At 40.3% G+C, this 16063-nt stretch overlaps 2 protein-coding genes across 2 annotated transcripts; both read left to right on the forward strand.

Annotated features, from left to right (window-relative positions):
- Nucleotides 1-48: 48 nt before the first annotated feature.
- FOA43_003823 (uncharacterized protein) lies at nucleotides 49-2358 on the forward strand (the record flags this gene model as incomplete). The annotated part of the gene is made up of 1 exon (XM_038924071.1): nucleotides 49-2358. One exon carries the CDS (start codon nucleotides 49-51, stop codon nucleotides 2356-2358), a length of 2310 nt encoding a protein of 769 aa, XP_038779999.1.
- A 3346-nt stretch (nucleotides 2359-5704) lies between these two features.
- On the forward strand, nucleotides 5705-16018 carry FOA43_003824 (uncharacterized protein; the record flags this gene model as incomplete). The annotated part of the gene is made up of 1 exon (XM_038924072.1): nucleotides 5705-16018. One exon carries the CDS (start codon nucleotides 5705-5707, stop codon nucleotides 16016-16018), a length of 10314 nt encoding a protein of 3437 aa, XP_038780000.1.
- Nucleotides 16019-16063: the final 45 nt, after the last annotated feature.

A 16063-nucleotide genomic window follows, 5' to 3' on the forward strand; every position in this document is an offset into this window, starting at 1 on the left:
AATGATTCTTACAACTCTTCTTACTTGTTTGACGATATTGATTAGAAAATGGACGAGGTAATAGCCACTGATAGCGAAGTTTTATATGCCAAAGCGATTCTTGCATTGGACTACACCCTATCCGAATACATATCTAGTGACAATGTGGCTAATGCTTTACTAAGAGTGGTGCCTTTGGTGTACAGATATACAAAGAGAGATCCCAAGGCACAAATCAACTTCTCTGCCAATCAAATTGTCGGATTGATATTGTCTTCTGTATCATTGAATAGTCCAATCGAGAAATTGTCAAAGATATTATCGGATTTCCTCTCTCAGTGCCTTTCTTACTCTTGCTCTCTAGGGCAGTCTGATGATTTCACCTTGATTTTTGATAATCTTCCTCCAATCATTGCTCAGTCATTATCATTGAACGAAGAAGAACTTATGAAGGCTGCCAAATGTACAATAGAAGCTAGCGATGAAGTGGCAATCAAATACCAGTACGATTATCTCGGCAAGGAAAGTTCTTCATGGGATCGATCATCCTATGAGTTGATGTTCTTTTCCTTTTGTAGGGCCAGAATCTTTAGACACAACGAATTTGACCTTTCATTTGTCCTTTCCGAAAAAATGTTACAAGAGGTTTTGCAGTTCTCGTTATCTTCTAAGCAGTTGGAGAACTGGTTCTATGGATTTGACTATCCGTTGGAGCATCTCTCTAAGTTTACCGAAGTGCCTCCGTTGGTTGACTTTGATACCCTATATTCCGATATCGACCAGATTGATCTTATAATGAATACGGCCATCAGTAAGTGGTGCTTTGAGGAGCTCACCAATTCCACGTTGATACCATACTTGAATTATCGGTTTCAATTATGGGACGCTTTCAATGAATGGCTCATTAAGTTCGGAGATAAAATAATTTGTGAGACGGAGAAAGATATGGTGGTTTACCATTACAAGATTGTGTTGGAACTGATAAGGCAGGACAGCTTACTCAAAGCTGTGTCCAAGCACAGTGAGGTGATGAACAAATTTGTCTCAATATTGATATCCATAATATACTTATGTCCAAAGGCTATTCTTGAGGTCCTTGTTGATTCCAAGGAGATACTTGTTTCACTCAAATCGCTGAATCTAGATGAAGGTGAACCTACCTCCGAATTGATGCATTGCTCAGAAGACAGTATTGAGAGAATGTATCCGAAGGTAGCTCCCACCCAATCGTTTCTTCGGAATTGCGAAAAGATCATTGAAACTGCACAGAGACTATATGCGAACGACCTTTCCTTGGTCGAGATTGTGAATCTCAGCTCTTCCGACAAAACTGTACAGCTTACAGAGTTACACAAATTTATAGACAGTGAATCCAAATATGGAAGAAACTCCAAGCAATGGGAAGCTCTATTAAAGTCTATCTATTGGATTTTTGATAATACCAACATTTTCAGGAAGGTCGAAAGAGAAACTTTGGATGAGATGATACTTACCAAGTTGTTGGATCTAAAATATTTCAATGTGATCGCAAAAGTGTTCACGGGTAAGTTTTGCAAGCTTCCTCTTGAGAGATCACAACAGCTTATTATGAAGTATGCGTGGTATCATTATAAACATGCCACAAACTGTGACCCGACAATAGGCTCATTGAAGAATTCACTGGAATGCTTGGATCTCATCGGGGAAAATACAAAAGATTGTGATCAGCTAAGGACATTGATAGATGCCAATCGAGCTCTATTACAGTGGAAGATCTCTTTCACGCCGGGAGTCCCAGTTACACCTAAACAGATATTAGAAATCAATGATCCACAAAAAATCATTTATCGTATTCTTGAGTTGAATAGTGGTAGTTACAAGCATGCCAATGTACTCTTTGGATTGATGAAATCATTGATTATAGGGTTGAACAGTTACTACCTTGATAAGACGTTTATATATGCTAAAGGGGATGAAGATGACGAAGAGTTGAATCCTTTGCTCAATAAGGTGAAACTAACATGCCTTGATTTTGCATCTGCTGACGATTCAAACTTCGCTTATGCCTTATCTGTCGAATTGTTGAATGTTGCTGTGGAGAATAAGCTAAAATTCCCTGAATTGTTTCTTATGATATCGGAAAAATGGTTTTCATTTTTTCAGTTTGTCAAAAATGAAATTGAAGAGAGTCCATCTTTGCAGAGTGTGGATAGAAAGCTTTCCATTCTTGGGCAACTTATCCTCGTTACTCCTACTGAATTCAACATCCCTGTTCTTGAACATTGGCAATTGCTAAATACTGAACGTGAACAGCTTTCCGGTCAGGCGGAGAGGTTCGATGGTAATCTGGGGAGTACATTTCTTCACCAACATCATGATATCAATACTTTTCAGCTCTGAGCGGAACCATGCTGTTGAGGTTTTTTATTCCAATTTTCATCGCTTGTCCAATTGCAGGACTTAATTCTACTTTGATGTCGTCTGTTTGCAAGTTGACAAATGGACAAGCCAAAAAGAGTTTTTATTTCTGGTTTAACATTCATGGCCAGATTTTCGGTGCTTAGTTGATAACCAATGTTTTTTAAAATCCTAATTATATGTATAAACAATGCAAAAACTTTGAAAGCAACAAATGAATATGTTAGTTGGTGATCTCTTCCTTCTGTTCAGTGCCAAGAAAGGCATCATACATGTCACCCTCATCTTTTGACTTATTGTCATAATGCGATGAACCAGACAGTGAGTCTGGAAAACTTGAGGCATTTGCCGTTTGCTCGTTCAACTTCTCCAAACGATTGATAAAACCATTTGCTTTTGGCTGCATCTCCTTTTTACCATCTCTACCCTTATTATTGGTCACACTCTTTTTATGAATAGCCATAGCCTCTTCTGAGTCAACTAAACCTTTGTAAAAATAAACCACACGCTGGTCCACATTTATCCTATAAGGGTCAAAATTACAAATCTGTAATCCTCTGCGGCTAGTGGCTCTTGATAATGCAACATATGCCTGTCCCTTTTCAAAAACATTTCTCAAATCGATTCTCACCAATGGAAGTGTCTGACCCTGAGCCTTATGAATGGATAAAGACCAGGCGAGAATTAGTGGTAACTGTGTTCGAGATACAAGAGGCCTCTCGTGTTCATCTTCAATGCTAAATACTTCAGGCTCAACAAGAACATCCCTGGTGGAACCATCGGAGAGAATAAATCTAACAAGCGGTAGTCTGCGACCTTTTGAAGAAGCGTAAATCTCTTTGATCAGCTCTTTCTTCCTCTGATAATTCTGCACGACAGACTTTGGCAACGAAGGATCATCCTTCAGTTTGTCAAAAAACTTAAAAATACTTTCATCTAGCTGACTATCCAAATCGGAAGGATTCATGATAAGATCCTTAGCATGCTTAGAAGGATGCGCATTTTTGTCATGGAACTCCATATATTCGGAGAGTCGTTTATCAATATTTTCTTGAGAGTCTAAAGCCGAGTCCATCATGTCCAGATAAAAGCTGTAGGTGTCCGGATCAATGAAATCAATCACATTTCCTAGAGATCCATTAACTAACGTTTCATCGACATTCTTTACCATCATCACCTGAGCTCCCTTTTTGAGATATATGACTTCAGGAGCCAGAAAATTTGCAAGTAGCCTATTCCGCTGCTGCTCGTCGCTAACAGAACCTCCATTTACAGCTTTAAAAACAACAGATGCTCCTCCAATTTTTTCTAACATCGCTCCGTTCGCCTTATTAACCTCCCTTCTAGTGGGGTACAACTCTGCCGGAATAACGCCATGATGGCCATTCAGAGGTCTTTCTAGAGCCTTGAACTTACGTACTGTCGCAGGAGACACGCAACCTTCTCTTACTTCGTTCAACATTTTAACGAAGTCCTTATCGTTCTGCTGGCGAAAAACTTTCTTTAGAACAATAGTGAACTGAATGATTCTCTTCCAAGCCTCACTCTCAAAGGCAAATATAGGACTACTTTCCTTGACAACTGGAGGCAACTGGTAAAAGTCTCCACAGACAATTAATTGAATACCACCAAATGGTTTATCGCTACGTCTGATCTTACGAGCGATAAATTCAAGCTTATCAAAAAGAGGACCGTCTATCATCGAAATTTCATCAATAATCAAGACATCCAAGTCAACCCAACGTTCCCGAGTTTTCTGTTTCTTCTTCACCTTTTTGAATAAAGACTCTGCATCACCCTTACCAAGACCAATTCCCGCAAACGAATGAAGAGTCATTCCACCAATGTTGCATGCAGCCAATCCAGTGGATGCAGTAATAGCAACAGTACCTTTCTTGTGCTGCTTCTTGAGAGTTTTGATTAGAGATTTAAGCAATAAGGATTTACCGGTACCAGCGGAACCTGTGTAGAAGATATTGTAGCCTAAACGCGCAAGTTCAATCACAGTATTTTGTTCCTCGCTAAGCGTGATCGCCTTGACCTTTTTGGAAAGACAAGGCTCATTGCAAGCAGTATGAAGAAGGGGTGCTGCCGTACTCTGAACAACTTCAGCTTCTTTTTGGGGATCATCTTTCCAAACACTAGGTTTTTGCGTCAACAGTTCAATTTTTGCATTATGAGAGCTTGAGGTGGAAATTGATCTTTTAAAAGTGATGGGTCCATGACAGGAAGTGCCAGCAAAAGAAGCATTATAATTTGTAGAGACAGCTGTCTTTGCAACGGTAATCAAACCCGGTTCACGAATATTACTTGCTGCCGGAATGGGTGATTGGGTATTTGAAATATTTTCCTTGTCTGCTGAAGAAATCACTATCACCTTTCGACGGCCCCCTTTGGTAAAGGGAATTACTGAACTGTAGGAAGAGCTGACAGTTGACATATCGGCTGGACCCTGACTATCTTTCTTAAAGTATTTCTTCAATAAAGTGACTGTCTCGTCGACCTGCATCTCACATTTGGGGCAGAGTTTGCCAAACCAGTCTAAATATTCAATAACTTGGTCTAAACTCGTATTATTGTGAGTGCCTTCTACCAGCGGGTCTGCATCTGTATGTATCCTTTTAGAAGCAGGAACCAGCATTGTTTCCGGAGACGACGGTATATTCAAGGATGCAGAAGCATCATTGGAAAATGAATACTGAATATCAGAAGGTGATACCTTGCTCCTCAAATCGGATGAGGGTAGCGGTGGAGAATTGGCGGATGCTTGAGGCTGGCGAAATTGCTGTGATGGTGACAACTGACCTATAACTCTGGAAGTATTGGTACGAGCATATTGTGTCATTATTCTAAAAATCTGAGGGACTCTTCTCGAGAAACTCATTAATATGCCAAAATATTAATGCTGTATAACATGGAAAATGGTACCCTTCAACGACTGATCAGAGTAAATAAGTCCCTGGTTAAAGATAGAGATGCGCCTATCTATTTCTGGAACTGACGCGTACTTAAAATCTTTTTCTCTTGCTTTGTTTGGTGTAAAGATGCCCATCCAAATCAGTAAATTTTGGATCGGAATTTTTTTTTTTGAAAGGGAGGGAGGCATAGAAAAAGTTTAGCTGAACGTCCCAAACACTGAGCAGTGAAAAATAAAAGGAGATTAAAAAAAAAAAAGATCTATCTGTAGGGCATGAGTTACTATTTTACTAAAGGCAAACCATTGGAAGGCAATCCACTGTTAATCTCTTATTAGCGATTACCTTTAAACGGTGTCAAGATTTGCATAGTTACTTTGATTTGCTAAATAGCTTACCAGTTTTAGTCAACCATGTTGATCTCTAAACGTTCCTTCCGGGAAAAAGAGGAGATGACAAAAGCGATTCAAGAGGTGACAGAAAAACTGACAACATGTACAATTCCAGAAATGATCACAGTGATGCAGGAGAAGATCAATGAACCTTGGAATGGTTTAAGAGTTGATTTATTTCATTATATCTCTGTCTTAAACAGAATTGACCAGATCATGGAAGACCATATTGAGAAGTATGATCTTACTGCTGACTATCCAAAGCTTCGACATGTTGAGACAGATGATGCTTTATTGATTATCACATGTCTTGATTATAGTTACTGTTTGCTTGAGTATAGCAACAATAAGAGCATATACAATTCTGCTGAACGTATATATTCACTTATCATGTCGACCTCTTTGGACATCCGCCTTGAAGCTCTTAAAACCACATGTCTTCTATGCGAGAGATTCTCCACCTCTGAGAGTTCCTGTTGCTCTGTTCCATCCAAAATAAAAGACGTTTTGCTCAAGCTAGCCAAATGCTTCCCACCTATGATTACTTCATCTGAGGCTAATGAATTGTTGGCCCATCACGGTGATAAGATAATTGCAAAGGCACAGAAAACAAATCGTCATTCCAAGTCTAGGCGATATTCGCACGCTTTGAGACATGTAAGCTTGCTTGATTGTCTGAACCCCAACGCATCTACTCCATCGGAATGGCAGTGCCTTGATTTTGAATATTATAATGTGGCAACTGTCAAAGTAGTCGCTCAAAAAAAGATCGAGACTAAGACCAATATCGGTTCTCCGGATACTCTTAAATTTGATACAAAGCTGGAGATGCGCAAAGCTAAGTTTATTAATCAGGCCAAGAATAATGGAGAAAGGCATTTGCAATCACCCTCTCATTCGATTTCAAACGCTTCAAGTGCTTCCAATGCTGCCGGTGTAACTCCATCTTCATCTTCTTTGCATGCCAAAGTCATGGGTTCGCAAAGCGATACTTTCCAAGAGGGATTACATTATTTCCACTTGAATTCTGATGCTGTTCGGAAGATGTCTTATCAACAGATCTATGATCGGGCCGAAGAATTTCTTCCTAAAGAGAGGTGGTCGGATTTTGTTATTGCGGTATACGTAGCCAAGGCATATAACAGCAAATCATATTCATGCTTACAGTTACGTGAAAAATTGGTCACTATGAAATGCCTCGCAGTAGCTGCAGCATCGTCTTGCTGCTTTTATTCGGTGTTGGCAAGCACAGTGTTTGATGAAGAGCCTTTCCTTTTGAGTTACATGTCTGATCTTATTAATCCCGACAATACTGTATCGTATGATCCTTCTTTTGCTAGCTTGAGAGCATTTGTGAACATATCGGGAAAGAAAACTGGTGGTTCTGATTTGATGAGAGCATGGGGTGGGAATGCTTCTCATGGTCTACTCTTTCATTTACTAAGATCAATTCTTAAATCGGCCAGAGAGGATAAAATAGATATGACTAAGACATATTTGAACTACGTTTTCAATTTGGTCGCTAACTTTATTGACAACAAAAGATTGGTCAATCATCTTCGGAGTGCAGGACTTTTGATCATTTTCCTTGACTTCCTTAATTTGAGGACTAATTTCCGCATGACCAGATCTGGACCTTTACACTTGATTGAAATATTTATTCGTTCTTGTCCAGATGTGGTGGACGACTTTATTGCTAATGATGGATTCAATGTTTTGATAAACCTATTACAATACGAGGTTGATTTTGCGATAAATGATCCAGACTTTGATGGTGGTTCTCCTAAGAACTGCGACCTTTCCTTTGCAATTACCGTTAGGCAGGTCAAAACGATCAATTTTTTGTTGAAATTGATCAATGACTTGATCACAAATCATTCCGGGGACAGAATGAGAAACCTTTATGATTCTTCGATTTTACAAAGTTTCATCAGAATACTGAGTAATCCATCTATTTTTGGTTATGATTTATTGACCAGCACATTGCGAATCATCGTTGGTATCATTAACAGCGAGCCAACGGCCTATGCGATTCTTGAGGAAGGCGGCGTAATAGAAATATTTTTCCAGCAGTTTGATACACTCCTTGGAAAATCCGGCGATTTACTTCTTGAGCTTCCTGATACCATCAGTGCTATTGCTCTTAATCATGGGGGGCATCGCAAGATCCAAGAGTTGAGCATCATTTCTCGGTTCTTTGGAATATTTAGGAATAACGATTTGTGCCATGAACTATTAAAAGACGATAACAGTTTGGCGATGGGCCAAGAAATAGATGAGCTCGCACGACATCATCCCGGCTTGAAGCCGGCTATTGAGGAACAAATCTTAGGACTTCTACATGATATTCCTAACCTCACTCAATTCCCCCAATCGGAGTTTTTCCAGTCTCCTCAAGGTTCGCTTTACAAATCATCTAATGAAAACGTTATCGAAAAAGAAGAAGGTTCTGATGACATGATTACCTGGGAGACCTGCATCGGAGGAGATGTTCTTGAATGTACTGCCTCGTTTGTCTCGGTACTTTTTGACAACTCCAGAATATGGAAGAACATTTTCAAGAAGGTCAAAGTGGATGATCTCTTGAAATTTATTACTGTCAAGAATGCACCGTTTGACTTTGTTCTCTCCACTGCACTATACTCTATCAGCAGTGTCATCATGTCCATTGACCAGGAAGATCATTGCTTCTCATTAGAAGCCCTTGTCAAGACATTAGGACGTGCGCTAGATGATTTGCACTCTTTTACCTACTTTGAGGATGATAGCACATCCTTCTTTGATCAATTTGATCTGAGCCAGGATATAAGTATGCCCTTCTCTACGGCGGCTGCCGAGGCCGGAGGTGCTGTGCTATCTAAACTTGGCATTGTGAACTGTTTGTTATATATTATCAGTGATGTTTATGCATCACCAAACAAGCTTGCTTCAGGTAAGATTCTTTCATTTGTTAAGGTCTATGCTTCTGAACAAGGTCTTGATTTAGTGAAGGAAATGCTTCTGTTTTATAGGAGGGTTGCTTTGGAAGAGGTTATATTACATTCTAGAACTCCGGCTGATGCCGCTAAGAACGTCATATCAGTTAACCAGGGCATCACTCGTTATCATATTGAGATTGGGCACCCAAACGACAAATCCGCTTTCTGTGCAGGCAATAGTGCTAAGTTTAAAAACGAGTCAGCCCTATTTTTTCATTTCTCTAGATGTCAGTCTTGGATGAGATACATATTTGCTGGCCTATGTCGTGTGAGCAATGACAGACGTCAAGACAGCAAGTTTGGTATGTGCCCTAAACTTGCTGCGTCAATTCTTCTACAGTACACGAACGTTACTGTTGAGACGTTAACCAATATTTCCACTCCTAACCTTGAGATTGAGTGTGGATACATGCTACTGATGCTTAATCAGCTCTACTCAACTCTGTTCATGAGGCCGCGCACTTCAGATCCAATTAATGCAGCTATGGTTATCTGCCTTCTTCAGAACAATGGTTTGATTGTAATGCGGAACTTAGCTGTTAAGTATTTCAAACTTCTCGAAACGTTCCCTCACGATGAAGTTGTGAAATATGCTGAATCCAAGTACGTGGATATAAACGTATGCAGCACTACCATTCTACTTTTAAGTCAAATCTTGAGCATTTATTCTGGTGTGACTACAAAATCGATGATATCATACATTCCTGCTCAGGAGCGACTCTACCCCGATTTGGCCAAGGATTTGACCGCATATTCTCATGAGTTAAGCTATTCCATCTTAGTGCAGACGTCCCTTGCTGGTTTTGGCTTGCTCAACGAACTACTCCACTCTGATTGCTGTCATATTCTAGATCAAAATCCACATAATATTCCTGTTCTTTTGATTGAGAAGCTCATCGTGGTGAGCAAAAATTTCTATACTGCTGTTTCAACTACTCAGTCTCATGTCTTTGAAGGTAGGTTATATCCTCTTTCTTTGAGATGTGTAAGCCCTTCAGACGATAAGATAGAATACTTGTGCCTATTGGGTCTAAATCGGACTGCAGCCACTGAATTTCTTATATTCTACAGAAACTCGTTGGACGCATTATATGCTGATGAGCCTGGCGAGTTAATCGAACAGTTTGAGGATACCATATCTGATGTCGACTGGAAGGCTGTGTGCACTAAAGCTCAGCATACTCCGTTTGTTCCTGAGCATCAGGAGCCTGCAGCACCTCAGTACATGCACGCATGTACTTTGGATGATCTAAACTTTTCTAGGGGTGCAAACGAGACAAACTTCATTGACTATTGGATCCAGATGGCTCAACTTTATCCTAAAGCCACTTTCCGTATTTCTGATCTCCTGCTCAGCGTTTGTTCAAAGTCTTCATATCTGTTTTTCACTGAAGTCCTTAATTCGGTATACATCAATATTTGCTCGTTCTCGTTTGATACTGATCCCAAGAATAAAGAGCCATCCGAAAGGCTTTCCAGCATGCTCCAATTACTTTCTTATCTCATTGATGAAAATTCCATTAACAAATATCCGGATATTAATGAGAGCATCATATCTGGATTGGTAGAGCATGTAAGTGCAGATGCGGTAGGTGCTGTTTGGTTCCCAAGTCTTTTAATGGTGTTGGAAAAGTTTCTTGCCCATAGCAAGATGCCAAAAACTCCTGATGTTGATAAGATTGGTATAGAGTACAAACTGTCTCAGGCATCGGTAACCTTTGTTAAAAATTGGTGTATGAAACCGGATCAAGAGGAGGAACTGCTTCAAAGGCTATTGCGTATTTCCGCACTTGAAAGTTGCAATGTGGCTGCATCGGTTACCCGTATTATGATCCTACTTTGCGACAACTATGAGCGTTGCTCAAGAGTTTATGAATCATCCATGTTGACCTTGTTGGTTGAATGTATTAAACGATTCACCGATGAATCGACAAATCTTCAAAGCCTTGTAATCAATCTTTTCAGAAGATGCATGGAGAATAAAGAAACGATTGAAGCTTATATAAGTCGTGAAATGGATCGCGCTATCATGCCTAAGAAGACATCTAATCAGAAGATCCGTGTTCGTGGCCTTCCGAGTGTCATTAAGGAAAACGCATCTTTGGTAATTCGAAATGATGATGTTTTTATTGATATATTGGCTGAAAAGTCGATTCTTTATCAATGTACCAGGCCGTTGAATAACATGAGCATTATTGGGATGACACCAAAGCAAAAGAAATTTATTGCTGCTAATGATCTATCCATAAAAGACACTGGGAAGGAAGCTAAGGTTCCGTATAGTACGGGAATTATGCATACTCTTTTATCCGAGTTGATGGCTGTCAGCAGGAGAGACCTAACTACCACTCCACCTGAAACAACAGAAACTGTTGAAGATTCTGGCAAAGTTGAGGATAGAAAAGGAGTTCATTCTTACGATGGCAACACTCGTGCCAATTTTTATTCCAAGGATGACATGTTTCAGAACAAGGATCTTGCATATACTCTGTTCTTGATGCAGACCATTTCAGAATTGCTCTTTTCCTATAAGCAGGCTAAGACTGAATTTTTGATGTTTTCGAAGAAGAATGTGGACCCTCAGGCTGTTGGCAAACCCCGCTCAACAGCTTTGAACATTTTGGTTCACCGCCTTATATTATCAGATCCGTTTAGCAAATCATCTTCTGTTGAAGCTAAAAGACGAAAACTCCTTTCTCAATTTGCTGGTGTTTGCATATTTGCCTTGGTATCGACCGTTCCTATGAAGAATGTAAAATATACTGATCCACATATTGTCGATCCCGATATGACATTTGTCAGAAAATTTGCTGTGGATATCCTAATCAAGGCGATCAAGAATGAGAATAGTGATAATGGAAGTGCTCTAATGAGGTATAGCAAGATTGTAGATATATTGGATGTGGTTTGCAAACTTCTGGGTGACAGTTTTGAGTTGAGCCTCACATCATGCATAGATCTACTTGTCACTCGTCATGATGACTATTACATTGCCAATGAGCTCCTCGAAAAGAAGTTTTCGTTTCTCCTAACATCTATACTGGCTGATCTCGATCCAAATTTCCCCTATACTGAGGATATTGCGGGAGCCATAATGAGGTGCTTATCTGCATTGGGTAGTATAAAGGTGAAAGATCAGGAAAAGTTCAAAGATGGTCAACAACCTGGTGAGGGGGATGAAGAAGTGCTAAATGATGAAGCATTGGAGGAGCGTGAAGAACTGCCTGATTTGCTTCGGAATTCCACCTTAGGAATGTATGATGTCGATGAAATAGAGAATGAAGAAGATGAGGATATTAGTGATGAACTTTTGGACGATGACGCTATCTTGAACGATGACGATATTGAGATTGTGTACTCTTCAGATGATGGCACCGATGGAGATGAGGAAATGCGGTCATTACACGATAATAACGATGACAGTTCGGATGTCGATATTGTTTTTGAGGATGATGACGGCGATTCCGATCATATCTTGAACCAAAATCGAGGAGTCGATGAAGACGAAGTTAGTGGCAACGAGGGACGCTACATTGATGACAATGAGAATTTCATGATTGATGTCGTTAGCGATTCCGACGAGCGTTTTGATGACTCTGATCCTATTAATGAAGATAATGATGACACTGGCAATGACGTTGACAGAAGTGACGTCGTTCTCTCTGATGAGGACTTTGATCTGATTGACGATGAGCAGCTTGATATTGACAGCAGCAATGAAGGTGTTGATGATGGTACGGAAAGTCGAGATAGTAGCGATGACGATAGCGCTATTCTCGATGAATGGATTAACGAGCACGAGCATGACGATGCAGGCGGTGTTGATCGTTCTACAAGGCGCAGTGGATCTAGAAGTTTTCCAAATATCAATGAGTTTGACGATGTGTCTGATGATGGAGGTATTAACTTTAATCGATTATTCACATCTCGCGCTCCTGAAGCGGATATTGGTTATGTTCCTCGTGCATTTCCAAGGGGAAATTCTGACAATCCGTTTTCTCTCATTGATATAACCAACAACAGTTTTTCTAGGACATACAATCCGGATGGTCCCGTTATTCCGTTCAGTCTTGGAAACTCCGCAAATATGGGTAACGGTACTTTGAGTGACTTTCTCAGAGCTCTTGAGACACATGGTACTGGACAATCGAAGAGGAATCAGCGGATTCCAAATATTTTCTTGAAATCCACTGTTCAGAGGTGGTTAGAGGTTGCCCATCTATACTACAACAAAACAATGGTGAAAGAGTCATGCAGGGTTATTCCTAGCATAATCAACCGCATTTATGACAAGAGTTTGAAAATTTCCGAGGAAGAAGATCGCTTGAAACAAGAACGGTTGGAAACTTTACGGAAGACAAGAGAGGAGGAGGAGAGAAAGCGCAGAGAGGCGGAAGAAAAGTTTAGGGAACATCGGGCTGCCGAAGGAATCCCGAGGGATGCCATCTATGTTACTATTGGAGGAACACCTATCGATATAAGTGGAACGGATATAGACCCTGAGTTTTTGCAAGCTCTTCCAGATGATATGCGAGAGGAAGTATTTACACAGCATGTTCGTCAACGGAGAGTAGATTCATCAGCATCGGGTGACCGTGTGAGAGAGGTGGATCCTGATTTTATGGCCGCTTTGCCTGATGAGATTCGTGCCGATATCTTGAGGGACGAGTATCAGACTACAATCGAGACTCGAAGTATGGGGAATTTGGATGAATCTTACGATGAGGATGAAGAGATAGCAGCTGTAGATTCGCCCGTGGAAGGAATGGAAACTGAAGTAGACATCAAGTCTATCGATAAGCAGAAGAAGAAGTCTAAGGTCTTCTTCCCTGCCATGGCAGATAAATATGGTGTTGCAGCTATGATGAAGATGATTTTTGTTCCCCAGTTGTACTACAAGCGAGAAAGTTTCTTCAAGGCGGTTTCGTATCTATGCTACAACAAGCACACTAGAAGTGAAATTATCACCATGTTGTTATATATCTTGCAAGAGGGATTAAGAAGTCAGGCGTCATTGGAACTTCTTTATTATCATTTATGTCAACGGGCAAAAGTATCGTCTGCAACTGCTGCAGCTACGGAATCTTCTGTTGATGCCTTGAAGTCCTCCATCAGGTCAAGCCATATCTCTGACCCAAGCCTTAGCATTAAGTTTCCTGTTGGATGCACCACGCTCACAGTGGCTACACAGGCCATTGATGTTATACAGTATCTTTTGGAGAATGAAAATCACATGAGATTCCATTTTTTGATGGAACAAGAGAGTACTTCTTTTATGAAGAAAGTGGCAAAAAGACACAAGGTCACAGACAGCAGTTATCGATACCCTATCAATATATTGTTGAGTTTGCTTGACGAGAAGCTTATTAAGGATGACTCCAATTTGATGGATATTCTTTCCCGCTCTATCCAGATAGCCAGTATGCCATTGAAAGCTATGAAGGAGAAATTGACTGAATTGGATGAAAACAAGGATGATCTATTCAGCAGAAAGCCTCAGTTACCAGTGGTTCCGGACAAAAATTTAAGGCTTGTTGTGGATATTTTGGTAGCTGACGAATGCGCTAGCAAAGTGTTTCAACAGACTATAGCCACGATTCAGAACATGTCGACGTTGAGCAATGCCAAGGTTATTTTCCCGCACGAGTTGTCCTCTAATGCGACCGCTCTAAGCTCTAAGATTGCTAAGGACTTGAGGCTCCTTATTGATGAATTGCGGAATCATAAAGGCGATGTTGATGATATCAAGTATTTGGCAGAATTTTCATCTGCATCATCCGATCAGGCAAAACTTTTACGGGTGTTGACAGCTTTGGATTACTTGTTCCAAAGTGAAAATGGAAGCTCCTCAGAAACTGAAGAGCTTAAAGAACTATACCGCACCTCTGCATTGGGTCCTCTTTGGGGAGCCCTTAGTAACTGCTTGAAGCTTCTCAGAGAGAGGAGCGATCTTGCTCAAGTTACGACCATTTTATCTCCTTTGATTGAAGCTTTAATGGTGGTGTGCAAACATAGTAAGGTCGAGAGGTTACCGGTGAGAGACATTCTTCGATATGAAGAAGAAAAGGATCATGACTTTTCAAATGAGCCAATTGAGTCGTTGTTCTTTTCCTTCACTGAAGAACATAAGAAGATATTGAACCAGATGATACGAACCAATCCAAAGTTGATGAGTGGTCCGTTCTCTGTGTTAATTAGAAATCCTAAGGTGCTTGAGTTCGATAATAAGAGAGTCTACTTTCGACAGAAGCTTCATAAAGATGACTCTGACAAACCTGTATTGAATGTCTCCGTCAGAAGAGACCAGGTATTCCTTGATTCTTATAGAGCGATTTTCTTCAAACCACCGGAAACTGTTCGAAAGAGTAATTTGGAAATTGGTTTCCGTGGCGAGGAAGGTGTTGATGCTGGTGGCCTAACTAGAGAATGGTATCAGGTACTTTCAAGGCAAATATTCAATCCAGATTATGCATTATTTACACCTGTTACCTCTGATAAGACGACATTCCATCCCAATAGAGCTTCTTGGGTCAACCCAGAGCATCTTTCTTTTTTCAAGTTTGTTGGAATGATTATTGGTAAGGCCGTGTACGATGGCTACATGTTGGACTGTCACTTCACGCGTGCGGTTTTCAAGAGAATTTTGGGCAAGCCCGTGTCTCTCAAGGATATGGAGTCACTTGATCCAGATTACTACAAGTCGTTGCTTTGGATGTTGGAAAACAATATCACCGATATCATTGTTGAAACGTTCTCTGTGGAAGCTGATGATTATGGTGAACATAAGATTATTGATTTAAAAGAAAATGGAAGAGGTATTGCTGTGACGGAGAAAAACAAACAGGAATATGTTCGTCTAATTGTGGAGTATAGACTTCTAACCTCGGTTAAGGATCAGATGGACAATTTCTTGGAAGGTTTCTACCAGATAATTCCTAGGGATTTAGTGGCTATTTTTGATGAGCAAGAGTTGGAATTGTTGATATCTGGTCTGCCTGACATTGATGTCGATGACTGGAAAAATAATACTAATTATGTCAACTACAGCGCCTCTTCATCTCAAATACAATGGTTCTGGAGGGCAGTTAAGTCGTTTGATAAGGAGGAAAGAGCCAAGCTTCTTCAATTTGCAACAGGTACCTCAAAGGTTCCATTGAATGGATTTAAAGAGTTAAGTGGTGTCAATGGAATCTCGAAGTTTAGTGTTCAACGGGTATACGGTGATACGGATCGATTACCCTCTGCACATACTTGCTTCAACCAAATCGATTTGCCCGAATATGAGAATTACGAGAAATTGCGTGCAGCTTTGCTACTAGCTGTGAGAGAAGGAAATGAAGGCTTTGGATTTGTTTAAACTAGTTGGGACGACCCTGAATATATGAATTTTTATATATATAAA

This window comes from Brettanomyces nanus, chromosome 4 (assembly GCF_011074865.1).
Source record: "Brettanomyces nanus chromosome 4, complete sequence".
NCBI lineage: Eukaryota > Fungi > Ascomycota > Pichiomycetes > Pichiales > Pichiaceae > Brettanomyces > Brettanomyces nanus.